Here is a 26,661-nt window from a genome sequence, read left to right on the forward strand (position 1 = left end):
TAGCACAAGAAATGAAGTGTGAAGAAAAAAAAAAGAAAAACCTACAATCCTATCATTCAGAATATGAAGATAAACATGTACAAATACAGGGGAAAGGGCAAAGAATAAACAGAGGGCTAAACAAATTATAAAACAAAGTTTGCTAAAATATACATTATCACAAAGTGCACATATTACTTGTCCATATAATTTTTTTTAAAAATCCAACTTACTGCTTCATTGTCTATCTTTGCCAGTAAACTATGGCAAGTTTGAGGGAAAGATCTTATCTTTTTCATTAATGTATCCCCAGAGTATAAATGTGCCTGGAATATAGTAGGTAATCAATTACCATTTGTTGAAAGAACAAATAAAATTTAAATGAAGCCCCAGATTACTCTCTCAAGCAATTACTTGATACTATGAAAATTATAACACACATATACACACAAAAATAGAAAACACTCTGCTACCCTTTATAATGGGATTACCATAAAGAAAAACAAAACAAAACAAAAACCACCAAGGCATAATATACTAAGATTATATTATCAGGAAGAGAGCCAAAGAAATTTTCTTAAAACCAGGAACACACATAAATATCTTCCTCAAATATATGAGTCAGGTTAAAATGTACTTTGGGCCTGAACTGTTCTTACTTTTCCACACTGCATGTGCTTGTACATCTCACCATAAAATTGCCATAGAAATATTTTTAGTCTATTAATTTACAGGCTAGAATTCATAGACTATTACTGCACTTGATAAAATCTCAGAGGAAAAAATTAGCCTTTGAATGGTGATTTTAAGTTAAGCTCTACTTAGCTACTTCTTGCTAGATTAGAAAATCCTTAAAAGAAAGCCCACATTTAATGTGTTTTTAAACAATAATCCCTAAAATGTTTACAGTCCTTAGCATATAGCAGATACTCAGTATACATATTAAGTAAATGAAGTAGCTAAATGCTTACCTTTCAAGCAGAGATTTTAAAATACAGACAAATTTCGAGGGAAATTTCTTAGCAATTAAAAAATAAGTAAATCCGTTTGGTCTAACAAACCCAATTTAGCCAGAAAAATCCTGTCCTAGGACAATGCCAGCAACCTCCCTCCAAACCTCCACAACTTTTAGATACCTCAACTCTGTGATATACCAAAAATGATGGAAAAGAAATACATCTCTCTCTTTCCTTCTAATAAATGTCTCAAGAATATCACTTTATTCAAAAGTGGAAGAACCATAACTGGACATGTTCAACCAAAAGAGGTTCTCGTTCCAGCAATGCTACCATTAATGTTCTACCACTGTTAGATCCATGCAACTCTTGGCACATGTATCTGGTAAGATCTTTTGCTTAAAGCAACAGATAGTGGCTCTAGTTAGAGTAAAGTCATCTTTCTGCTTTGCAGAATTCACCTAAAAACAATTGTCTCATGATTCAATTAGCACCAGTGGGAGTCCCGGTCATAACTCCAGTTATACATAAAAGGTACATTCTTTTGTACTTGACATTTGACTGTAAGAGCTGTATGTCAAATCATTTAAAAATGCAAAAAACAAATCGAAACTAAAAGTGCACTGGTAAAATAAAATCTTAAGAAAAAAAAATCAAACCCAAAACGAATGATTCAACTTCTTAATACCGTACAAATAACTCAGTCAACCATAGTACCAACCAGGGGAATCGTAACACATTATCCACACATACCTTAATAATCAAGACTGTTATTAGATATAGTACACTTTTCAACCAATACCTATACAAAGGCTACTTTTAAAGAATGAAAAAGTGCATTTTCCTCTTGAAAAAGAATGTCCTCTTAAGGAGAGCAAAGACACTTGGGAGCCTTGGCTGTTAGTAATCCCACAAAGATGTCCATTTTTTCTTGTATTCATGCTTCCCAATCATCCACTTTGAGTCAGGCGGAAGCTGGAGAAGTCCATACAGAGCACAGAATTAGGAGGGCAAAAGAAGACCAAGAAGGAGTGGGGATCAAACACCACCTTCAGGAGCACCTGGTTGGCTCAGTAGGTGAAGTATGCGACTCTTAGTCTTGGGGTTATGAGTTCTGGTCCCACCGTGGGTACAGAGATTACTTCAAAAAAAAAAAAATTAAAAATAAAAAAACAAAAACAAAAACAAAAAATACCTTCAGGGATACCTGGGTGGCTCAGTCAATTAAGAGTCTGCCTTAGGCTCAGGTCATGATCTCAGTATCCTGAGATCAAGTCCTAGATAAGGCTCCTTGCCCAGTGGGGAGCCTGAATTCTCCCTCTGCCCCTTCCCCTGCTCCTGCTCTCTGACAAATAAATAAATAAAATCTTAAAAACAACAACAACAACATTCTTTTCCTATTCTAACTTATAGCAACAACAAATCTAAATTTTCCTGATAGTTTCAGAATACAGGAGGACTCTAAAAAGAATGGTCTGAATAGACTAATGGTTAGCTACATACCCTTGAAATCAATCTCTCCATCTTGGTTGTCTTCCCTGCAAAATAAAGTCAAAATGGACATAGTACTCCTTTCTATCTGGCAACAAAACTCAATGATAATCTCTAGAGCACCAGTTCCCAAGTTTTCTAAGTTCCTAACACCTTCAGTATTTCAGTAATTTTTTCACAACAGCACTAGGCCAAGAAATACTAACAGTTCCATTTATCAAGTTGTTAGTAGTGATTTGAAAAACTCATCTACCTTAGCTTTAAAAAAAAAAGTTTTTACTTCATTCTTAAATGATCAGAATTACGTACTTCCAGAATGCATATAATAGTTACTCAATGCACTACTTCTCATAACCCTGGAATGAAATTGGACACTGCTATTCTTATTTCCTATTTCTCACTGATCTTCATGCAATATTTGCATTTTGTCACAGCAACCTCCAAAAATCCAACTTCACAAAGACACATCATCCAAAGGAATGTAGCACAATCTAATGTTCAAATCAGGAATTATGTGAAGCTAGTAATTTACCTGGCAACCAACAGATGTCAAGTACTGCTATATGTTCTTTGAAAATTTGAACAACCACATGGCACCTCTGTAAGTTGGTGACAATACGCTGGGGTATCTTAGTGTAGTGCTGGGAACATGGCCCCTAGCAAGTATTATATAATTTTGTGGCTTTGGACTCAGACAGACCTAGGTTAGAAATCATATTCTAGGGCTGCTGGGTGGCTCAGCTGGTTAAGCATCTGACTCTTGATTTTGGCTCAGGGAATGATCTCAAGGTCCTGAGATGGAGGTCCAAGATAGGCGCCACGCTCACCAGGAAGTCGGCTTGAGATTCTCTCTCCCCCTCTCCCCGCCCTATATAAGTGAGCACATGTACTCTCTCCCCTCCTGCCTCTAAAATAAATAAATAAATCTTTAAAAAAAAAATCAGATATCATATAATCTTGGGTACTGGGCATAGAAACTAATCTATGCCTGCCAAATAGAAGTAATAGTACCAACCTCAAAGAATAGTTATGACAAATAAGATGATATCTGTACACAGTAAATGCTCAATAAATGCCAGTTGTTATTAAATCATTCACATTTAAACGAAATAAACATTCTAAGCTGAAGTCACAATGTCAAATAAAAACTTATGAACAAATTTTTAGGGAAAAGATCATAAAGTGCTTAAACAATGACAATATAGAGAACTACAGTCTCCTTCAAAGGATGCCATAATGTTGCTATACCTATGACAAAAATGACTAGGTAAAAGGTTTTAAACTGGTAACTCAGAAGAATATACTTCCAAAAGCACCTTTTAATGGACAATCACACTAGGAAAAACCAAAAGTTTTATAAACTAGGATTCAGCAGCACTAAGAACTTCCTTTTAAAAATACAATTTCACATAGAGCAAAACTCAAATGATTGTAACAAAGACTTTTCCCAAATAGCGTAATGGCTCAATATTATACCTGTGCTCATACCCTTAGTCTCACAACATGCTAAGAATTTAACATTTTAATTCCAAATCCACTGGTGTATCTTCTATCTCACAAACATCTTTAATAAAATTTGTAATACAGGGGTGCCTCAGTGGCTCAGTTTTTGGGCATCTGCCTTTGGCTCAGGTCATGGTCCTGGTGGCCCTGGGATGGAGCCTCACATTGGGCTCCCTGTGGGGAGGGGAGTCCACTTCTCCCTCACCCACTTCCCATGCTTATGTTCCCTCTCTCACTCTCTGTCTCTCTGTCAAATAAATAAAACCTTAAAAAAAAAACAAAACCCTGTAATACAAGAATACTGTAAGTGCTTGGTTTATGAAAGGATTTTTGAAATATTTCATTTGATCCTGAGATACTATCTCTATTTACTCAGGAGACGAGGTATACAGAAATTAAGTAATTTGTTCTACAACTTATATATTACTGTTCCATGCTAAAATCAGTGTCTTTTAATTCTTTCTAGTACACAACTCCTTTCCAAAAAGACTCAGTACAAATCTTGTTGGTTGGACCAGTATTGTTTAATCCACCTGTTACAAGTAGGGTAACCATCACCAAAGGCCGGAAAATCTTTTCCCTGAACAGTATGGCATTTCATCTGCAGAGACTTTTCATTTGCCAAGTATCTGGAACTGTGTAGCATTAATTAATAATTATTCTTAAATCACATTATGACAAGATCTATAATTATACAGTGGCTGAGCCCACTGGTATAATCTCTCGGCCCAGAATATTTCTCATTTTTCACTTAGCTGGCAGTCCACTGTTCAACTCTAGATGGAAAGGTAACAGGAACTATTAAACTGACCCTGATATTTTTTCTTCTATAACAAGCCAAATGCAGTGGCCAAAATACTTAAAAGAAATGGAAGGCAAGACAACTTGTCTTGCCATCACAGGTCTATGCCTGCCTTTAAACTTGGTCCAAGCAAATTCCAAAAACAATTTGCCAGCTATCCTTTTTCCAAAATTCCCAAATTTCTCTCAGATACATATATTACTATTACTTCCAAAGGTATCCTAAAAGCAATTTACTAAGGCATTCTACTTCACAGTAATTACTTCTCTAAAACTTGAACATAAATGCAATTCGATAGTTAACTATATTGGGAAGCTTAAGTGTTAAAGAAATTCTGCAGGAAGTCTTTATATAATGTAACTCATCACTCCTATTTTATACTACATTTAAAAATTACCCTTTTAGGGGCGACTGCGTGACTCAGTCAGCCAGTCTGCCTTTGGCTCAGGCCATGATCCCAGGGTCCTGGGACCCAGCCCCTTGTCATGCTTCCTGTTCAGCAGGGAGCCTGTTTCTCCCTCTCCCTCTGTCATTCCCCCTTGTTTGTGGATTCTCACTCTCTCTAATTTAAAAACAAAAACAAAAAACAAACAAACAAACAAAAAAGCCCCTACCCTATTATATGCCACAGTTTGTTAAGGGTAGAGATTTGGGCTACTGATAAGAGATATAGGCCTGTACCATAACTGCTATATTAACCTGAGTCTTTAGTAGCCACATCATTTATTCCATAAGCTATTATTTTGAAAAACTTCACACCTGGACCCTTCCTAGAAATGTAAATACATTCGGTTAACAAACTTCTTCAATTCCATTGAGAACTGAACAGCAACCTTGTTTTCTTAGAACGGAAATAGGTATCTGTCCTATACAATACCCAGTCCACTTTAGCAACCTAATACGGACCAAAAAACCCCCAAAACATCTATTTGGAAAACGTCTCTTCTCAAGCCAAGAGCTGTTCCCATATAAAGGCAATGCTCAGAACACAGGAAAAAAAGAAAAGAAAAGAAAGAAAAGAAACAAAACAAAACAAAAAAAAACCTCCTCTGAAGGAAGAAATATACCAGGAAACGAGAGACATGGATCGGGAATAAATAAGGGGTGAGTGTACGCGCGATCAGTGTAAAAGCTGGAGGCAGCAGGCACAGCGCTGAGATGCTCCAGCGAAAAGAACCAGCAGCAGCAGCAGCAGGAAGTTTCAATGGGGCCGGGCAGAGCATGCGCCCTGCACCCGCGCGGTGGCCTTATGTGGAAGGAGCACCACTTGCGAACACCAATAATAGACCAGCAGCACCAGAGAGAGAAACATGAGCAACAAGCACCTTCTTCAACTGTTTCCCCCTCCGTCTGAGCCCCTCCTCCAGCCTACATACTAACCACCCCCCACCCCACCCTGCAAATGGGAGGGCGACTTCTTCCCCTAAGCCCTGCTGCCAAGATGAAGGGGGAAGGGATTAGAAAAGTGGGGAGATGCTTTTCTATTATTTGGGGGGAGGTGGGGAGAGGGAGGAGGAAAACTATGGGGGAGGAAAAATTAACCCTCTACCCTCCAAAGTGGAGAAGCTGAACCGACTTCGACCCCCAAAGCGAGAATGGAGGAGGACCCCCTCCCATGAGGGAGGAGCAAACCTCCCTACTCTGAGGAAGGAGTTTTGGGGGTTAAACCAGCCCTCGAGGGGAAGGGAAGAGAGACGAGAGCGACTCTCTCGGGGGAGTTCCCACTAGAGGGAGGGAGAGCTGAAGTGTCCAATGGCCCCCGCCCACCCAGGTGGAGAGAGAGAAAGGGGCGCCCCGAGAAGATGAGCCCAGCCTCCCCCGAGATGGTGGGGAGGATGGTGGGAGGAGGGGAAGGAGCAAGGGAGGGGAGGAGGAGAAAAGCGCAAAGCTGGCCGGAACCTGCGCTCCCCTTCCCCCGCCACCCAGGGGGAGAAGGGGTGGAGGACCGGCCACTGCCGCCGGAGAACAGTCCCAGGGGCCGCCGACCAGCACAATGACCACTCCACGCCCCCAGCCCACACCTAGCCTGCGACGCCCCCACCTCCGCTCCGCGCCAGGCCCAGTGGCCCTAGGGGGTCTCTGCCCCGCCTCCCCACTGCCCAAGACCCTGGGGGCTGGGCGGAGAAGCCGGGCCGGGCGGAGCTGCGCCCCAGGGGAAAGACGGAGCCGCTAAGGCCCGGGAGGTCCGTGAAGAGAGGAGAGAAGGAGCGTGCCAGGGCCGCTTCCCGCCGGGCGTTCGGGCCCCTTGCTTACCTTCTCCACTGCCGACGTCCGGCGGCGGCGCCTGCAGCACTCGCTCTAGCTCGGGAAACGGCAACTCAGGCAGGTCGAGCAGCGGCCCGTAGCGCTCCAGGAAAGAGCAGACAACGGCGAAGTTGGGGCACGAACCCGGGCAGCCCGGAGGAGCCATCGCGGCCGCCGCTGCTGCCGCCGCCGCCATTTTGAACTGGAGGATGGAGGAGGAGGCGATGGGGGGGTGGAGGGAGTTGGGCTCCGAGGAATGGCAGGGTAGCCTTACGGACAACAGGAGGCGCTAGTGAGTGGGCTCCCCTGTGGTTCCGAGCGTCTCCAGCACGGCGCCGCGATCCCACAATACAACGGCTGCTCGGAGCAGTAGAGAACCGACTCAGACGGGGGAAAGAGAGGCGCTCTATGCCTTTCACTTTCCGCCCTCTTTCCGCACCCACCGTCCCTCCCTTTACTTCGCCCCTCCCACCTTGGGTTTGCCACTGCCTCGTGTGACAGGAGGAATGAAAACAAGGGAAGCGGGGCAGGGAGGAGGACTGGAAGCTGAAGAGGCGGGACTTTTTCGAGTGGTGGCCAATAGGTTTGGAGGAGGCGGGGCTTCGGGCAAAGACTGGCTGAAAGGCGCTTTCAGGGCGGGGCGAGTGGAGGGAGGGCCTAGCGAGAGGGCCCGAGCGACCAAGGTGAGAGGTAAAGCGCGGAGCCGCTTGGGATCGCAACTCTCCTGAAGAGAGGACGTTGGGTAAGTTTTGGGGGGAGCTCCGGGAACTGAAACCCGGCCACCAGGTGGTGGGGGAAGTTGGGGAGCATGAATAAGAAGCAGAAAAAGGGAAGAATAGAAAAAAAAAAAGCATGATTCTGGGAGAAGATTGGAAAAGGAAAGGTAGAGAAGTGCCCTTACTTAGGGGTTGGGATGGGACCTTTGTAGGGAGAAGTGCCTGCGAAGCTTTGTGAGGGGTATTGCTGTCTTCTGGGTACAAGAATCTCAGCTGTGCTGGAAAACAGAGTCTGAGGAATCTGGGGGGGGGGGGGGCGGGAGCCCGTGGGAACGGCTCTGCTAGTATCACCTGTCTGAGGAGTTGGGGCCCTGGTAGGAGGTCATGGTCTGAAGGGACCAACTCTTCAGACAAACCAAGGTATGAGGGTACAGGGTCCTGCTGTGGTTGCCAAGGTGGGAGGGGAAGGGACTCTTGAGACACGAGGATCTCATGGGACGAGACTTTTTAGGGGGACCAGGGTCATAGGGTGGGCTGGGACTCCACTGAAAGGACCGACAGGATAAGCGACTTGGTGGAAGAGTAAAACAATTGTTAAAAGACAGGGTTCGACTTCGTTGGGGCCAGAAGTGAGCACCACAAAGAATCTCAGAAAACCATCAATCATGCAAAGTAGAATGCGTAACTTGGGATTCAAGGTGCACTATGGTTAGAAGCCTGAGCTTTAGAAGTCAGCCTTACGTGGGTCCTATCAAAAGTGCTTCAGGGGGCCCCTGGGTGGCTCAGTGGGTTAAAGCCTCTGCCTTCGGCTCAGGTCATGATCCCGGTTCCTGCTCGGTGGGGAGCCTCCTTCCTCCTCTCTCTCTGCCTCCCTCTCTGCCTACTTGTGATCTCTCTCTGTCAAATAAATAAATAAAATCTTTTTTTTAAAAAAAAGTGCTTCAGGCCATTGTAGAAGATTCTTCATTTCTTTGAAACTCTGTGAAGTGGGGGTGATACCAGTACTTACATCATAGGGTTTTACTAGCTATTCCTGGTAATTGATTAGCACAATGCCCAGGCACATTCACTGCAACTATTTTTAAAACGTTAGTTGCTATTACTGAATAAAGGAATTTCTGAAATTTAGACTGAATTTGCCTATAATTTATATAGTCTAATACTTTGAACCAGAATTTTCTTTTTTTTTAAAGATTTTATTTATTTGACAGGCAGAGATCACAAGTAGGCAGAGGCAGGCAGAGAGAGAGGAGGAAGCAGGCTCCCTGTTGAGCAGAGAGCCCGATGCGGGGCTCAATCCCAGGACCCTGGGATCATGACCTGAGCCGAAGGCAATGGCTTTAACCCACTGAGCCACCCAGACGCCCAAGCATACCACTCTTGATATCAGCTCAAGTCTTGATCTCAGGGTCCAGAGTTCAAGCCTATCCTTGGGCCCCATGCTGGGCTTGAAAACTACTAAAAAAAAAAAAATGTTAAGGGGCTCCTGGGTGGCTCAGTTAAGCGCCTGCCTTCAGCTCAGGTCAAGATCTTGGGGTCCTGGAATGGAGGTGGCTCCTGCTGCTTCTCCCTCTCCCTCTGCTCCTCCCCCTACTTGTGCTCTATTTCTCTCTCCCTCTCCCTCTCTCTGTCAAATAAATTAAATCTTAAAAAAATTTTAAAGGGAAGCCTGGGTGGCTCAGTCATTAAGCATCTGCCTTTAGCTCAGGTCATGATCCTAGTGTATTGTGATCCAACCCTGCATTGGGCCCCCTGCTCAGCGGGAAGCCTGCTTCTCCCTCTGCCACTCCCCCTGCTTGTGTTCCCTCTATCACTGTGTCTCCCTCTGTCAAATAAATAAATAAAATCTTTTAAAAAAATTTTTAACTAAAATTTTTTGAAACTTTTTAAATTTTTAAAAAATCTTTTAAAATTTTTTAAAACTACTTAAAAAGAATTTGAAACAAGGTATGATATAGACCATGTAAAATCAGAAAATTTGTGATTAATCAAAGGTAAAATATACAGTATAGGCAAATAACTATATTTGGAACAGAGAAAGTGCTTACAATTATTGAATTTTGTTCTGTATTTCAGGAAAGAAACATAATGGTCTATATCATTCTCGTTAGCTAAAGAAAAAAATAATCATTTTTATCAAGAGAGAAAAAAATCTAGAGGTGCCTGGGTGGCTCAGTTGGTTAAACCTCCAACTCTTGATTTCAGGGTCATTGGAATTGAGTTGCCCTTTGGGCTCTGTACTGAACCTGGAGCGTGCTTAGGATTCTCTTGCTCCTTCGCCCTCTGCTCCTCCCTGCTCAGGTGTGCCCTCTTTTTCTGTCTCTCTCTCTCTCAAAATAGGAATTTAAAAAAAGAGAAAAAATCTGTATCGTAAATGGAATTTATAACCTAGAATACTGACTCCTAATCCTGAGTAATATACAAACTCTTTTTTATTTTTTACAAGATTTTATTTATTTATTTGGCACAGAGAAAGAGCGCACGTGGGAGCACAAGCAGGGGGAGTGGCAGAGGGAGGGGGAGAAGCAGAATCCCTGCTGAGCGGGGATCCAGACAAGGGGCTCAATCCCAGGACTCAGAGATCATGATCTGAGCCAAAGGCAGGCACTTAACTGATGGAGCCACGCAGGCACCCCACAAACTCTTTTTTTTTTTTAAGATTTTATTTATTTATTTATTTGAGAAAGAGAAAGAGTGAGAGAGAACATGAGAGGGGAGCAGGTTAGAGGGAGAAGCAGACTCCCCGCAGAGCTGGGAGCCCAATGCGGGGAGTCCCGGGACTCCAGGATCATGACAGGAGCTGAAAGCAGGGGCCCAACCAGTTGAGCCACTCAGGCGCCCGCCCCACAAACTCTTTTTAAAGGGAAAGAATTTTGGGGGCGCCTGGGTAGCTCAGTGGGTTAAGCCGCTGCCTTTGGCTCAGGTCGTGATCTCAGGGTCCTGGGATCGAGTCCCGCATCGGGCTCTCTGCTCAGCAGAGAGCCTGCTCCTCTCTCCCTCTCTCTGCCTGCCTCTCTGCCTACTTGTGATCTCTCTCTGTCAAATAAATAAATAAAATCTTTTAAAAAATAATAAAGGGAAAGAATTTTTTTGAATTTTTCCAATACTCTTGAAAATTCCGTTTTAAGAAATACTACTGTGAGAAATTAAAGTCAACATAACAGTGTGAATGTACTTCATGCCAATTAACTATACACTTAAAAATGGTTAATTAGGGATGCCCAGGTGGCTCAGTCGGTTGAGTATCTGCCTTCAGCTCAGGTCCTGATCCCGGGGTCCTGGGAGAGTCCTGCATTTGGTTCCTTGCTCAGTGGGGAGCCTGCTTCTCCCTCTGCCTGCCTGTCGCCCTGCTTGTGCTCTCTCTGTCCGTCTCTCTCTGACAAATAAATAAATAAAATCTTTTTTCAAAAAAATTATTTTTAAAAAAAGATTATATCTATTTTCCCACAATAAAAAAGTAAAAAAAAAAAAAAGAAAGAAAGAAAGTAAAGCCTTACTTTAGGAAAATGTCTATGATTGTGAGTTATCATAGTGAAAGAGAAGTGCATTTAAATGCATTTGCATTTAATGTGTAGTAAAAAACTGTTTTAAGCAACACTGCTTAAACCCAAGTCTAAATTAAAACATTGGTAGAACTCTCAGGCTGCTAAGTATGTATCTCTAGACCTAGGGACCTGAAGACCCCAGTTTAAGAAAAATCTGACCTAGAACACATCCTTAATAACAGTTTTGCAGAAGGATACAGAAAATCTTGATAAAATTGTTATTTAATTGACCTTAAATAAAGGGCAGATATACAATTACAAATGAAATTACATCTTTGTGAAGCAGAGAAAGGAATTTGTGAAGGAACTTTGATAGAAAGAAATTTCAACCTAATTAAGTTTTAATAACTTTATAACCCTTACCTCCACCCCTTCCTTTCTAGGTTTCACTTTCAGCTATTCCAGCTCTTCACCTCCTACTCTCCCATGGGTTGTAAAATAACATACTAAAAGAAAGCCTTATACTATACTTTTCTTTTCTCAATCCTCACACTATTGTTCAAAGAGAGACTGATAAGTAAGTTTAGAGTTTCTCCCTTTTCTAATCCAAACTGGCATGGGAACAAAGTCCTTGGGCATCAGAAAGTTATATCCACCCAAAAGATAAGAAATGTTTTACTACAAGATTTAGATCATACCTTCAGTGAGTCTGTTCTTGAAAAGAAAATAAACAAACACTCATTATAACACCTCTTTTTGCCTTTCTGGACCCAGAGAAGCTGAGGGTTACAAGAGTCTAATCCCAGTTTATGTCATTAAGTGACTGAGTTATATACATCAGACTAGAATATAAAGATAGAGTAGCCTTAAAAAAAATCTGTATTTATTTTATTGCTACTGCCATGAAGAAGCCATCAAACATGTATTAAATTACCTACACTCAGTCTAACTTTATGAATAAGAGATTTCTTAAGATGGTTCATATTTCTCATCCTATTAGGGAAAAAAGAAAACTTGTTCATTCAAAATGAATAGCTAGTTTATTCAAAATACTAAAGAGTCTAAAACCAAATGTTTGTCAACAGAAGACTGGATGAATAAATTGTGATTGATTCTTGCAACAGGCTACTGTTCATACTAATAGACACTTGATACTACAACATGAGTGAATCTCAAAGCCTGTTGAGTGAAAGAAGAGAGACACAAAAAATAGGTACTATACAATCCCAGCAATATGACGGTTTAACTAATCTACAGGAATAGAAATCAAATTAGCAGTTTCCTTTGAACTTGAAAGAGCGACTACAAAGGTACACAAGGCAACTTTCTGGATACTTTCTATATTTTGGTTGCCAAGTTTATACATTTGTCAAAAGTCTTTTTTTTTTTCTTTTTCTTTTTTTTTTTAAGATTTTATTTATTTATTTGACAGAAATCACAAGTAGGCAGAGAGGTAGGCAGAAGGGGGTGGGAGAAGCAGGCTCCCTGCTGAGCAGAGAGCCAGATGCAGGGCTTGATCCCAAGACTCTGGGATCATGACCTGAGTCGAAGGCAGAGGCTTAACCCACTGAGCCACCCAGGCGCCCCAAAAGTCTTTTTTTTTTTTTTTTAAGATTTATTTATTTGACAGAGAGAGTATAGGGGGAGGGGCAGGCAGAGGGAGAGGGAGAAGCAAGCTCCCTGCTGAGCAGGGATCCTCATATGGGGCTCTGTCCCAGCACCCCGGGATCACCACCCGAGCTAAAGGCAGATGCTTAACTGACTGAACCACCCAGGTGCCCCCATTTATCAAAACTCCTTAAATTCTAAATATTTGTGCAATTAGCAGAATGTAACTGTGCTTCAATTTTAAAATTTAATGGCTTATCCCTCAATTATCTCAAATTGCATTGATAAATCTGCCTTACAACAGAGTAACTAATACCTATTTCTGTCTCCACAACATACTATCTTTGCATTTGCTACATATATTTTTAAACAGATACTGTAATCCTGGTAAATGTATATTGAGGGAATTGGATTTAGTTGTGAAGCCAATTTGGGGAATTCCTAATCAGTCATGAGCAAATTTACATCACTGTGTTTAAAGTTCACTTTTTTCCCCCCACATTTATTATTTGAAAGAGAAAGAGCACATGTGCTTACAGGGGGAGGGGCAGAGGGAGAAAGAAAAGGAGAGAAGCAGACTCCCCGCTGAGCAGGGAGCCCAACAACATGGGGCTCCATCTCCGGATCCTCAGATCTTGACCTGAGCTGAAATCCAAAGTCAAGATACTCAACCAACTGAGCCATCCAGGTGCCCCTAGAATTCACTTTTTAAAGAGTTAATACATCTAGATGGGTGGGTGTGTGTATGTTATATGTAGAGAAAAAGCTATTAAGTGTCAACAGAAATAGGAATCTGTGTCCTTCAAGATAGTTTAATAAGAAAATATACAAAAAGAAAAGGAAGTTGTAATATAAACAAGATTTAAACCAGCCTTTTTTTCTTTTCCTAATGAAAACCAAATTCTGTGTTGTGGCAGAATTCTACTCATTGAAGAAAGCGCTTTTAGAAGAGTCTTACCATCTTTTTTTAAAGAGTTATGCGTTAGTCTGTTCTTTTGTCTTAAAAGAATGGCTGAGACTAATTTCTCTGGTGGAATAAAGATTTTTTTCTACAAAAATTTATGTAGGAAACTGCTGATATTAAAATGTATTATATCTCATATTGTTGCTATGTGTATACATGTTTTAATTTTACTATTAGATAATTGAGGGCAGGGATCACATTATGCAGTTTAGTATCTTGTACAGCAAAGACTAATATTCACTAATGTGGACTAGAAAGGTTATACTGGCTGTTAAAATATTAAGATACTGTACTTACGTTATAATTGCAGAAGAACTCCTGCCCTGAGTGAGCCTCCTAAGTAATCCGTGGCATACATGGCACACTGGCTACCTCAGTTTCTTTCTAACAACTCCCAGCAATTGTCCATTCAGTACAGACACAGCAGACCCTATTCTAGAATTCCATTCCCATTTTGATGTAGTCAGTGCACATGCTGCCCTCTATTTTTTTTTTTTTAATATAGCTTTAACCTGCAGTAATGCTTTTTAAACTATGGGTCATGACCCATTAGTTGGTTTTAAAATCAATTTGGTGGATCAAGGCCAAAATTATATTAAAAATGAAAAAATAAAAATAGGACAGTACTAAAAAAAAGGGGGAGTGCTAAAAAAAATAGTACAGAATATAGTGTATCACAAAATAAGGAAAAGTATAATAAATATATTGCAAGAAATACATACAAAATATGTTTTTAAGTGTGTGTGTTATGATATAATGATATGTATTTGTTGCTGTGATTTAGGCAAAGAGTTTGAAACACATTCCCTTAGCTTTACATGTGGAGGAAAATGAATGAATGAATGCCTGAATGAATGAACAAATCAGATCCTTATCACTTGATTATATGTCAAAAGAAACATATTATTGGGTAAAATTTCTGTTTTAACTCCATATTCCTAGATGACATCTAAGCATGACTATAGTAGTTATTGTATATTTTTCATTCAGTGGAATTTTATGGTATATCACACATCAGTTCTCCAAGTGCCGAGCAGAACCAATTGCAAAAGTATTTCTTCAATACTATTAAGATGACATTTGGAGGGGGTGGTGCCTGGGTGACTCAGTCAGTTAAGCATCTGTCTTCGACTCAGGTTGTGATCCTGGAGTCCTGGGATCCAGCCTTACGTTGGGCTCCCTGCTTCAGGGGGCCTGCTTCTCCCTCTCCCTCTGCCCTTCCCATACCAGCCCCTCGTGCTTGCTCTCTCATGCACTCTCTCACTATCTCACACAAATCAGTAAATAAAACCTTAAAAAAAAAAACACCCAAACAGGTGACATTTGGATATCATTAAATTGGTGAGTCATTAAGGTGTGTCAAAATCTTTAAGTTGCAAGTAAAGGATAAACAGGCTTAAACAATAAAGGAAATTTATTACCTTACATAATGAAAAGACCAATGGTATGGTAGCTCGTGCTTGAGGTATGGTCTGATGAGGTGGTAAGTCTCCTAGTACGTCTCTCTGTGTTACCTTCCTCTGCATGGGCTGAATTTTCAGACTGCTTTCCCTTTTGGTACTGACAGTTTTAAGGTACCCTTCTATATTCTATCCATCCCAGCCTCAGTATCTCAGAATTTCCTCCAAAAAGTCCCCAAACTGACACTGATTGGTACATCTCAGCTCACATATTCAACCATTCAGCCAGTGTAACCAGTGTAGAAAGTGAAATTGAATGTACTCAGTGCATTAGCCTAGGTCAGTGCTTCACTCCTACAGCTAGAGATATAAAGGTCAGTGCTTCATTCCTAAAGCTAGAGTTTATCAAAACCACAAGGAGGGGGCGCCTGGGTGGCTCACTCAGTTAAGCAGCTGCCTTCAGCTCAGCTCCCATCATGATCTCAGGGTCCTGGGATGGAGCCCCACATAACCAGGGAACCCGCTTCTCCCTCCCCTCCCCACTTGTGCGCACTCTCGTTCTCTCTCTCAGATAAATAAATAAGATCTTCAAAAAAACACAAGGAGTCAATGCGTCAAGGCCCTAATATACATGAAGCAAAACCTGACAGAATTGAAAGGAGAAGAAGAGAATTCAGCAATAATTTTTGGAGACTTCAATGATGGTCACCTAGGAAAACTAAGAAGAATGCCAACAACAACAACAAAAGCTTGAACTATACTATAAAATAACTAGACCCAACATACACCTATGGACACTGGACAGCAATAGTGAATACGCATTTTTCTCAAGTGCACATGGAAAATTCTCCAAGATAAACCGTGTGCTAGGGCATAAAAAAGAAGTCTCAACACATTTAAAAGTGTTAAAATTATACCAAATGTGTTCTCTAAACATGGAGTTAGACCAGAATGAAAAACAGAAGAGAATTTGGAAGATTCATTTATATGTGGATACTAAGTGACACACACCCAAATAATCAGTGGCTCAAAGAAGAAATCTCAAGGAAAATTAAAAAATACTCTTAGATAAAACTGAAACATTAAATATTAAAACATAGGGGATGCACCTAAAGCACTCCTTAAAGAGAAATATGCACCTGTATATAAATACTTATATTTTAAAAGAAGAATTGTATTAAAAAAGATAGCATGGGCACCTGGGTGGCTCAGTGGGTTAAGCCACTGCCTTTGGCTCAGGTCATGATCTCAGGGTCCTGGAATCGAGTCCCGCATCGGGCTCTCTGCTCAGCAGGGAGCCTGCTTCCCTCTCTCTCTCTCTGCCTGCTTCTCTGTCTACTGTGATCTCTCTCTGTCAAATAAATAAATAAAATCTTTAAAAAAAAATAGCATAACTTTCCATCTTCAAAAAACTGAAAAAAAGTGAGGCACCTGGGTGGTCAGTCGGTTAAGCGTCTGCACACATGCACGCACACATGTGCTCTCTCTCTAAAAATAAATAAATTAATCTTTTTAAATGAATATAAGATAAAAATAGAAATAAAAAATAGAAAAATAGAAATTAAAAGTAAGATTTTATTTATTTATTTGACAGAGAGACAAAATGAGAGAGAGAACATAAACTGGGAGTGGGAGAGGGTTAAGCAGGCTTTCTGCTGAGGAGGGAGCCCAATCCGGGGCTCAATTTCAGGACCCTGGGATGACCTGAGCCAAAGGCAAATGCTTAATGACAGAGCCGCCCAGGCACCCCTAAATAAATCTTTTTTAAAAAGATAATCAGTGAAAACTGAACATGGACCAGGTATTATATGCTATTAAAGATTGTCGTGTTTATTTTAAAGTCCTAAAATAAGCCCTTATTTGCTAAACATAGATAATTAAGTATTCACAAATTGAAAAAAAAAAAGTATTCACAAATGAAATGATATGCTGCTTCAGATTTGCCCTACCCCCCAAAAGTGGAGGAAAACGCATCAAAATTTAAGAATGGAAAAAAGCTGGTAACCATTGAAGCTGGACGAAGAAGACCTGAAGGCTCATATTATTTTCTCTCTTTTTGTGTATTTGTGAAGCTATCTAGCAAACAAAAATTAACTTTTTGGGAAAATCACATGAAAGTACTGTATTCTACCTAAAATAGTAACTAATTTATTCATTCAACATACATACAAGAAGTGCCTATTGTATGCGCTAAGCATCATTCTAGCTCCTGGGGATACAATAGTGAATAAAGCAGAAGCAATTCCTGCTCTCACAGATCTTATAGTCAAATGGAAAAGACTGGCAAAGAATATATAATTTCACATGGTAAACATTCTGAAGAAAAATAAAGTGTGCAGTGGATTAAAGAGTAATATCGGGAGGCTATTCTAGATAGGACAGTGAGGAAAGTTCACTCTGAGGACCCAACTTTTAAAAAAAATTTTTTTTATTTTTTTATTATCATATAATGTATTATTAGCCCCAGGGGTACAGGTCTGTGAATCACAAGGTTTACACACTTTGCAGCACTCACTGTAGCACATACCTTCCCCGATGTCCATAACCCAACCACCCTCTCCCTACTCCCCTCCCCGCCGGCAACCCTCAGTTTGTTTTGTGAGATTAAGAGTCTCTTATGGTTTGTCTCCCTCCCGATCCCATCTTGTTTCATTTATTCCTTTCCTACCCCCCCAAACCTCCCATGTTGCCTCTCAACCACCTCATATCAGGGAGATCATATGATAATTGTCTTTCTCTGTTTGACTTATTTCACTAAGCATAATACCCTCTAAGGACCCAACTTTTGAGAGGACACTTAACTGAGTCAGAAAGAGAGCCATAGGAAGATTTAGGGAAGCAGCGTTCCAGGCAGAAGAAAGGTACAAACTCAGAATATGGGAAAGTCTAAAATGCTTTATATAAAACTCTAGAAAAATGTATACAAAACTGTTCTCAGTGATTCTCTCCAGAGTAATCTCTTAAGAGCACATTTTGTTTTTTTAACTTTTTCTGTTTGAGGTTTATTCATTGGTGTGCCTGGTGGCTCAGTTGGTTATGCCTCTGCCTTCAGCTCAGGTCATGATCTCAGGGTCCCGTGATCGAGCCCCACATTGAACTCCGTGCTCAGCGGGGAGCCTGCTTCTCCCTCTCCCCCCTGCTCTTCCTCTCTCTCTCTCTCTCTCAAATATATAAAATCTTTTTTAAAAAACGGGAAGAAAGCAAAGTAAACACAAGATAAATGGAAGGACATAATAAAGATAAGCATAGATATTAATGAAATAGAGAGTAGAAAGATAGAGAAAAGCAACAAATCCAAAAATTGATACTTTGAAAATAACCACAAATTTGACACATCTTTAGCTAGACAGGCCAAGATGAAAATAGAAAAGTCAAGTAACTAAAATCTGATAGGAACAAGGGGACATAACTATCTATAGTAATTTTAAAAAGGATTATAAAGGAACATTATAAATTACTGTATGCCTACCAATTAGATAATCTAAAGGAAATTAACAAATTTCTAGAACAACAGAAACTGTTGAAACTCAAGAAAATCTGGATAGAATTATAACTAGTAAAAAAGATTGAATTAGGAATTTAACCGCCCCCTCACCTGCCCCCGACAAAAGACCAAGAAAGACACCAAGAGTGATAATGCACTGAGAAAAGGCCATGTGTTAAAAAAAAAAAAAAAGAAAAGAAAGAAAGAAAAAGAAAAAGAAAAGAAAAAAGAAAAAAAAAAGCAAGGAGGAATCCATCTGCAAGCCAGGAAGAGAGGTCTCACCAGACATCCTGCTGGTACCTTGATCTTGGACTTCTAGCCTCCAGACTGAGAAAATTTCTGTTTTTTTAAGCCACTCAGTCTGCCATATTTTGTTACGGAAGCTTTAGAAGACTAACACAGGTCTTTCTCAGCACCCATAACAACTCTTTATACTTCCTTTATACGACTTTTTAAAAGTTACTTCATATTAAAAAAATTAGTTATTTGTATGTCTTCTCCCCCCCTGCATGTTATTCTTTGTACTTAGTCACTTGCCTAGACTAAATCTGTGATTTCTATCTCCCATGCAATGTGTGACCACCAGGATCTGTTTTTAATTTTTATTCATTTTTTAAAGTTTATTATTATCATTATTATTTTATTCATTCATTCATTTTCTCCCATCTATTTTTTAGTAATCTCTATACCTAACATGGGGCTTGAACTTATGACCCTGAGATCGAGAGTTGCATGCTCTTCCAAATGAGCCAGGCACCCCTTTAATTTCTATTCTTGTTTTTTTTTTAAGCTTGGTTTCCTAGGAGTCTCCTCTGTGTCTGTATCACTTAGTGTTCAGTCAAAGAAAGATTGTGATCAAACACCTTAAGCCAATAAGACTTTCACTCTCGGGTGCCTGGGTGGCTCAGTGGGTTAAGCCACATGATCTCAGGGTCTTGAGATCAAGTCCCACATCGGGGTCTCTGCTCAGCAGAGAGCCTGCTTCCTCCTCTCTCTCTCTCTCTCTCTCTCTCTCTCTGCCTGCCTCTCTGCCTACTTGTGATCTCTCTCTCTGCAATGTTGAGACTGTTTCCATTTCTTGCCTGGCTTTTACATTGTTCTAAGTCCTCTTGAGCCATCTTGCTTCTCAATTTTGCATGTGCTTTTGGCTCCATGGGCTAGAACGTTTGCATGATTTAGACCTCCTTGGTTTTTGCCTTTGATACATACACTCACAGCATTTGATCCACTCTGGATATGTGGAAAGCTCATCAAGCCCCCTATGGCTATGTCAGCTCTGAGAAATTCCTGTTAAATCCCTGCCTGCTCTGCAAATCCATCGCTTGCCCCAAACAGGCCCACAATAGCAATGAAGCAGAGCCACCTGCCATCCATATTTGTTTGTCGCTGAGATCAACAATTTAACATATAAGGCTCTAAATCAATCAAGCCTCCTCTGGCCAAAGCAACGAGAGTATTGTTGATTTTCATATCCTGCCTTAACCAAGTTGAACCTCTGTGCCAGCTGAACTGATTGAGGGCATGACAGTAATCCCAGGCAGGAACAACATGCCATGTTACTGTCCTCCAAAATTCAGTGGTTTTCATAAAGAAGGGCTTCTCAGCTTGTAGTATGCCTTTATTATTATTTCTAGAGTATCAAGTTATTATTTTGAAAGGTTTATCTAGCTTTATACTTGCTTTTTGGAGAAACGATGTGTCAACCTCCTCACTCCATCATGCTGAAGTAAATCTTTTAATTTTATCTCTCAAAATATCAAGAATTTCTTCCAGAGTCTGAGAAGTAGTGTAGTATCTAGTTTCCATAGTTAAATGATTCAGGCTCTCAAGAGTTAACATTTTACTTTTTAGACCTCTAGAGAAGTCACAACCACAAAAATGACAAAGACGCTTCTTAACTCATAGGGGACCAGGGTTTACTGCATTTTGTATATAGTATTATATTTTAAAAGACATTTTTGTGTATACTATAGCTCCTGTATTTTGGAGTTGTTTCAATCTTACTTCATAACATATTTTTCTTTTAATTTCAGAGTTCAGTTAAGTTCCTTATGTCCTCTCCCGAAATTGCTTCCCTATCATGGGGGCAAATGAAAGTACAAGGCTCTACTAAAACCTATAAGGACTGCAAAGTGTGGCCAGGGGGAAGTCGGGCTTGGGATTGGAGAGAAACAGGAACTGAGGTAAGCTGTTAGTGTTTGGTTAACACTGCATAAGGCTGACCAAGTGATTTCAAAGGTCCTAAGCCATAATGACCAAGTGAAGAGTAACTATTCCTCAGTATCTCTCTCTCTCTCTCTCTCTCTCTCTCTCTCTCAATATAATGCACATACCATTAACTCACTCTATTATTTTTTTTTCAAAGATTTTGTTTATTTATTTATTTGAGAGAGAGAGTGAGCCAGAGAGCAAACAAGCACAAGCAGGGGAAGGGACAGAGGGAGAGGGAGAAGCAGACTCTCCACTGAGCAGGTAGCCCCATGTGGGCTCCCTCTAGAGACTCCAGGATCATGACCTGAGCTGAAAGCAGGCATTTAACTGAGGCACTCAAGTGCCCCTACCTCACCCTTTTAAAGTATGCAATTCAATGGACTTTTTATTGGCATAAACTTGTGTAGTAGTTACCAGTGCTAATTCCAGAATACACTTACCACCTCAAAAGGAAAACTCATAATCATAAGCAGCTACTCACCTTTCTTCCCTTTCTTCTCTCCCGCCAACTCCTGCAACTACTAATCTACTTTTCTTTTTTTAAGATTTTATTTTTTTAAGTAATCTCTACACCCAATGTGAGGCTCAAACTAAAAACCTGAGATCAAGAGTTGCATGCTCTTCCAACTGAGCCAGCCAGGCTCCCCTAATCTACTTTCTGTTGCTATAGATGTGCTTGTTCTAGACTTTTATTATGAATAGAATCATTCAGTTCTCTTAGGTATACACCTAGGATTGGAAATGCTGGTCATATGACAAGTCTAGATTTAATCTTTTGAGGAACTGCCAAGTTTTTTTCCAAAGCAAATGCACTGTTTTACATTTTAGATTGTAGGAATTATGAAGGTTCCAATTTTTCTAAATCTCTCCTCACTGACACTTGGTATTATTTGTTTTGTTTTTATTATATATCATCTTGGTGGTAGTGAAATGTTATCTAATTGTGGTTTGAACTTGCATTTCCCTTATATTATACTTCTCCAGGATTCTCATTGTGCCATGCCCAAGGTAGAGGTTGGGTGAAAGAAGAGAGCCCCTGGTTCTTGACCACATTCACTTAGGACTTAGTCTCAGCCACAGACAGCTGGGGGCAGGATGAAAAATGCCTAAGTCCTGTTTTTCCCAGGAACAAAACCTTCCAGCTGGTAGCTGAGAGGGGAAACAATTCTGTGTTCTTGGCCATAGCAGTCTGGAGTGGAGTGTCCACCTCACTAAGCTTGGAGCAGGGTTGCAGGGCGGGTGGGGGTGGGGTGTCAGGCAGCAGTCTTTCTGAAAAACCACAAATACTCACCTTTCCTACCAAATATTTATAAATTTTCCCGAAGAGATGTTTCTTCATTTGCTGTTTGTTCCTATGATAAAATTTTTTAATTTTTTATTTTTTGATCGGGGTGGGTGTAAAATTTGGTTTTTGTAGGTTTTTTTAGTTTTTGTTTCTTTTAATAATTTTCATTTTGGAGCAGGTCATGGAGCTCTTCATGCTGTAATGATAGAAGTTGATCCTTCAGTTTTGAAAGATAATTTTGCTTGATATATAATTCTTGATTAAAATTCTTGTTCTTGGGGTGCCTGGGTAGCTCAGTGGGTTAAGCCTCTGCCTTCAGCTCAGGCCATGATCCCAGGGTCCAGGGATCAAGCCCCGCATCCATCGGGCTCTCTGCTCAGAGGGGAGCCTGCTTCCCCACCCACCCCTCCCTGCCTCTCTGCTTACTTGTGATCTCTGACTGTCAAATAAATAAATAAAATCTTTAAAAAAAAATAGAATTCTTTTTCTTTTAGCACTTTGAATATGTCATCCCACTTTTTGGGCTTCATTGGTTACTAATGAGAAACAACTATTAAAGGTTCCTTGACTTGACAAGTCATTTCTCTCTTGCTGCTTTCAAAATTCTTTGTCTTTTGCTTTTGACAATTTCACTGTGATGTGTCTACACATGAATCACTTTGAATTTATCCTACTTTGAATATATTGAACTTTGTGGATGTGTACATTGTTTTTCATCAGATTTGGGGAATTTTCAGTCATTCTTCAAATATCCTTTCTGCCCCTCTGTCTCTCCTCTCCTGTAATACCCATTATGAGTATATTGTATGTTAAATGATAGTCCCTCAGGTGTCTGAGGCTTTGTTCATTTTCTTCTCTTTCCCTTTTTTCTCTAATTGCTAGTCTCAGTTGATGTATTTTTCAGTTTTGCTGATTCTTACCTACTATTGAGGCTTTTTAGTGAAATTTTCACTTGGTTACCGTACTTTTCAACTCCAGAATTTCTATTTTATCCTTTAAAAAATAATTTCTAACTATTGATAGTCTATTTTTTAAGATACTGTCCTCATACTTTCCATTAGTTCTTTGAATACGGTTTCCTAGAATAATGATTAGACAGAGGTTTCTTTATATGCCTGCAGCCAGTAGGTGTTCCCAGTGTTTGCCAAGGGACTCTGTATGCAATTTGGGCTATGTAGTCAACACTTAGCCGGGCTGTTTAAAATTCTGCCTATTTCTTGGTTATGTATGTATGTAGGTCAGTCAGAGCGGTGACCTTAGGGCCTTGTCATGTTATTCCTGAGCATGAGCACAATCCTGGATGTATATTGCCATTTCAGTACTAGGGTTCATATCAGAGCTTTTCAAAGCCCTCTGTGGATATCTTATTTCCCAATTTTCCCTTTTGAGTTTTTCAGTTGACCTCTTGTTTGCTCTATTGTCTAATGCATCAAGCAACTGCATTCTTAAAAATTTGTCTCTAATAGTTTGGGACAAACTTCTTTGGAGGTGGCGGTGGGGAAAGAGATTACGTGGCAAACTCCAAGTCAGATCAAATAAAGACAGTCTACAAGTTGGGCTGTCCAGAGAACCATCAGACTAGTCAAATAATGACAGTTCTCTGGGAATGGAGGTTTGAGGGAGTTTCTATCCATTATTCCATGTTGTGTGACTTCCAGACAGGTAGTTTTCACTGTGACTGTGGTTGTTGCTTTTCAAGGCTACTACAGAACTGGGGATGGAGTAGACTGGAATAGGGCAAGTTAAAATTAGGCAAAGTTCACTTCTCAGTGATTTTTTTTTTTAATCAACACACCCCGAATTCCTGGAAACCTTTGTTAACTTCCACACAACAGAGTACGTTTATTTTTATACTTCTTCCATTATTCTCATTGCTTTTATGAAGAAAAGGATTTTTAGAGGTTCTTCACAACATTTTCTCTGATATCACTCAGAAATAACTGTTTCAGGGGTACCTGAAATCAGTTGGTTAAGGGTCTGCCTTTTGCTCAGGTCATGATCCTGGGTTCCTGGAATCAAGCCCCAAATTAGGTTCTCTGTTCAGCAGGGAGCCTGCTTCTTCCTTTCTCTCTGCCTGCCACTGCCCCTGCTTGTTCTCTCTTTCTCTCTCTCTCTCTCAAATAGATAAATAAATAAAACCTTAGAAAGAGGGAAAGAAAGGAAGGAAGGAAGAAAGAAGAAGGAAGAACAAACGAACAAAACTGTTTTGGATTCATACTTACACAGTGGTGTGCTGGTCATGGCTTTCACTGGCTTGTGAGAATTGATTGTTAAATTTTCAGGAATTCTGTAAGCCAGTTTTTAGACAGAGCCATTATTAAAAACTAAATTGTATAATTTACTCAAGTAAATCATTTAAGACCTATGTAATATATTTAAAATTCATTATTCCTAATTACTTTACTATATTCTATGCTTTTGAAATTATTTATATCCACTGTTACCTGTATGGTGAAAATACTATATATATGCTACTGTACATCTCTTTTTAACTCTGCTTTCAGTGATGTCACATTGGTATCTCAGATATTGTGGGAATGTTTACACCACAGAAACTGGAAAACACTACGTATTAGGGTTTTTTTCGTTTTTTTTTTTTTTTGTCTTTGTAACTAAATGGCTTTAAAAAATTTATGGCTTTAAAAATTGTATTATTAAACATAATAAGTTTAATTCATTGCAAATTGTGAAGAATAATAGACCTGTGTGCTCATATTCCAGTTTTAAAAATAAAATCTTAGAAATTTGATCTCTTTCTCTCCACTCCTAGCAGTGTCCTGAATTTCCTTTATACTTTTCAAATATCTGTCTGTAGCCACAACCCATATTTTGCATTGTTCTTTATATTCAAACTTTTATATTAATGGTATCACCTCTTGTCCACTTTTTTTTGTATTGAGGTGTTATTTCACTTTTCTCTATTCTTTTGTAAGCTGTGCTTTTTATTTCTATTTTCTCAGTAATTATCTTTAAAATCGTGATATGTTAGGTTGAACCACATGAAATTAACAATATTTTCTAAATAAAGAGTTGAATTTAGGAATTTCATGTAGTTCATTCTAATAACACCTTAAGGTCTAAAATTAATTTTTATCTTTACCTTAGTACACTTTCCTCTCATCACTTCCTTTCCATCTTACACATTATTGTTATCCAATAATTTAGTTCCTTTAAAAGTAGAAATTTTATTTTCTTATTTAATTAAGATACTTTGTTTTTTAATCATTACAATCAATGTTTGCTTATATTTATCCACATGTATATTTTTGTATTGTATATACAATTGATTTTTGTATTGTATATACAATCAATGTTTGCTTATATTTATCCACATGCTTATATTTATCCACAGTTTCCTTGCTTATCACTCCTTCTTGCAATTTGGATCAATTGTAAATCGATTTCTTTCTTTTTTTTCTTTCTTTTTTTTTAATTGCTATCCTTGCAAATTCCTTTAGTGAGGATCTTTTGATAAAGTCTCTCCCATTTTTGTTTGTCTGAAAAGGTTCTCATTTATTAATTCTAATTTTTCTGGGTGTTCTAGGTTGACAATAATTTTTTATCTGTGGGAATCCTGAATGGTCTATGTCCTTTTTGACATTTGTCCTGTCAAAGACTTATATTTGTTTCTTCATGGCATCCTACATTACTTTCAATCTGGGACAACTATTAGTTATTTCCTGACTGGGAACTTCCCAGATCATGCTGATAGTGTATATTTGAACCCCAAAGTAATGTGTAGGCAAGTTTGTGATTATAAATTCTCAAGGGACACATTTTCCCCCAACACAGAGCCCCAGCTGGCTGAGACAGAGAGCTTTCTTTGTCCTTTTCCTGGATTTTTTTTTGCCAATTCTTTTATTGAAGATGGGTTTAAGAAGGGCACTCTGCACATTTGGGAGGGGTGTCACATTTCCAATGTCCCGCCTTGCTTAAGGCTTACCTCCTAGTCTCAAGAGTGTCTCTTAAATTAACAAGTCAGGAAATGACAGATGTTGGCAAGGATGAGGAGAAAGGGGAACCTTCCTAAACTGTTAGTGGGAATGCAAGCTGGTGCAGCCACTCTGGAAAACACTATGGAGGTTCCTCAAAAAGTTGAAAATAGAGCTACCCTATAACCCAGCAATTGCACTACTGGGTATTTACTCCCAAAGATACAAATGTCGTGATCCTAAGGGGCACCTGCACCCCCATGTTTATAGCAGCGATGTTCACAATCCCCAAACTATGGAAAGAGTCCAGACGTCCATCAAGAGATAAATGAGTAAAGGATGTGGTATATATATATATACACACACACATATATATATACATACATATACGTATATATATGTATATATATAATATTCCATTGTGTGTGTGTATGTGTGTGTATATATATAATGGAATATATATACATATATATATAATGGAATATTACACAACCATCAAAAATACAAAATCTTGCCATTTGCAACAATGTGGATGGAACTAGAGGGTATCATGCTGAGTGAAATAAGTCAGTTGGAGAAAGACAATTATCATATGATCTCC

General features: G+C 39.7%; 2 protein-coding genes across 3 annotated transcripts in view; one reads left to right on the forward strand and one right to left on the reverse strand.

Moving 5' to 3' along the window:
• The window catches only part of RSF1 (remodeling and spacing factor 1), a 158,649-nt gene extending 151,178 nt beyond the window's left edge, over positions 1-7,471 (reverse strand). For both annotated transcript variants that reach the window (XM_080814913.1, XM_080814912.1), the window contains exon 1: positions 6,985-7,471. In XM_080814913.1, coding sequence (XP_080671039.1) covers positions 6,985-7,171 — 187 coding nt within the window. In that variant the 5' untranslated portion in view covers positions 7,172-7,471. The remainder of the gene's footprint in view (positions 1-6,984) is intronic.
• A 137-nt stretch (positions 7,472-7,608) lies between these two features.
• Positions 7,609-26,661, forward strand: part of AAMDC (adipogenesis associated Mth938 domain containing) — a 40,374-nt gene continuing 21,321 nt past the window's right edge. Inside the window, exons 1-2 of the mRNA XM_080817824.1 lie at positions 7,609-7,717; positions 20,666-20,815. Of these exons, the coding sequence (XP_080673950.1) occupies positions 20,684-20,815 (132 nt within the window). The 5' untranslated portion in view covers positions 7,609-7,717; positions 20,666-20,683. The remainder of the gene's footprint in view (positions 7,718-20,665; positions 20,816-26,661) is intronic.

This window comes from Martes martes (assembly GCF_963455335.1).
Source record: "Martes martes genome assembly, chromosome: 10".
NCBI lineage: Eukaryota > Metazoa > Chordata > Mammalia > Carnivora > Mustelidae > Martes > Martes martes.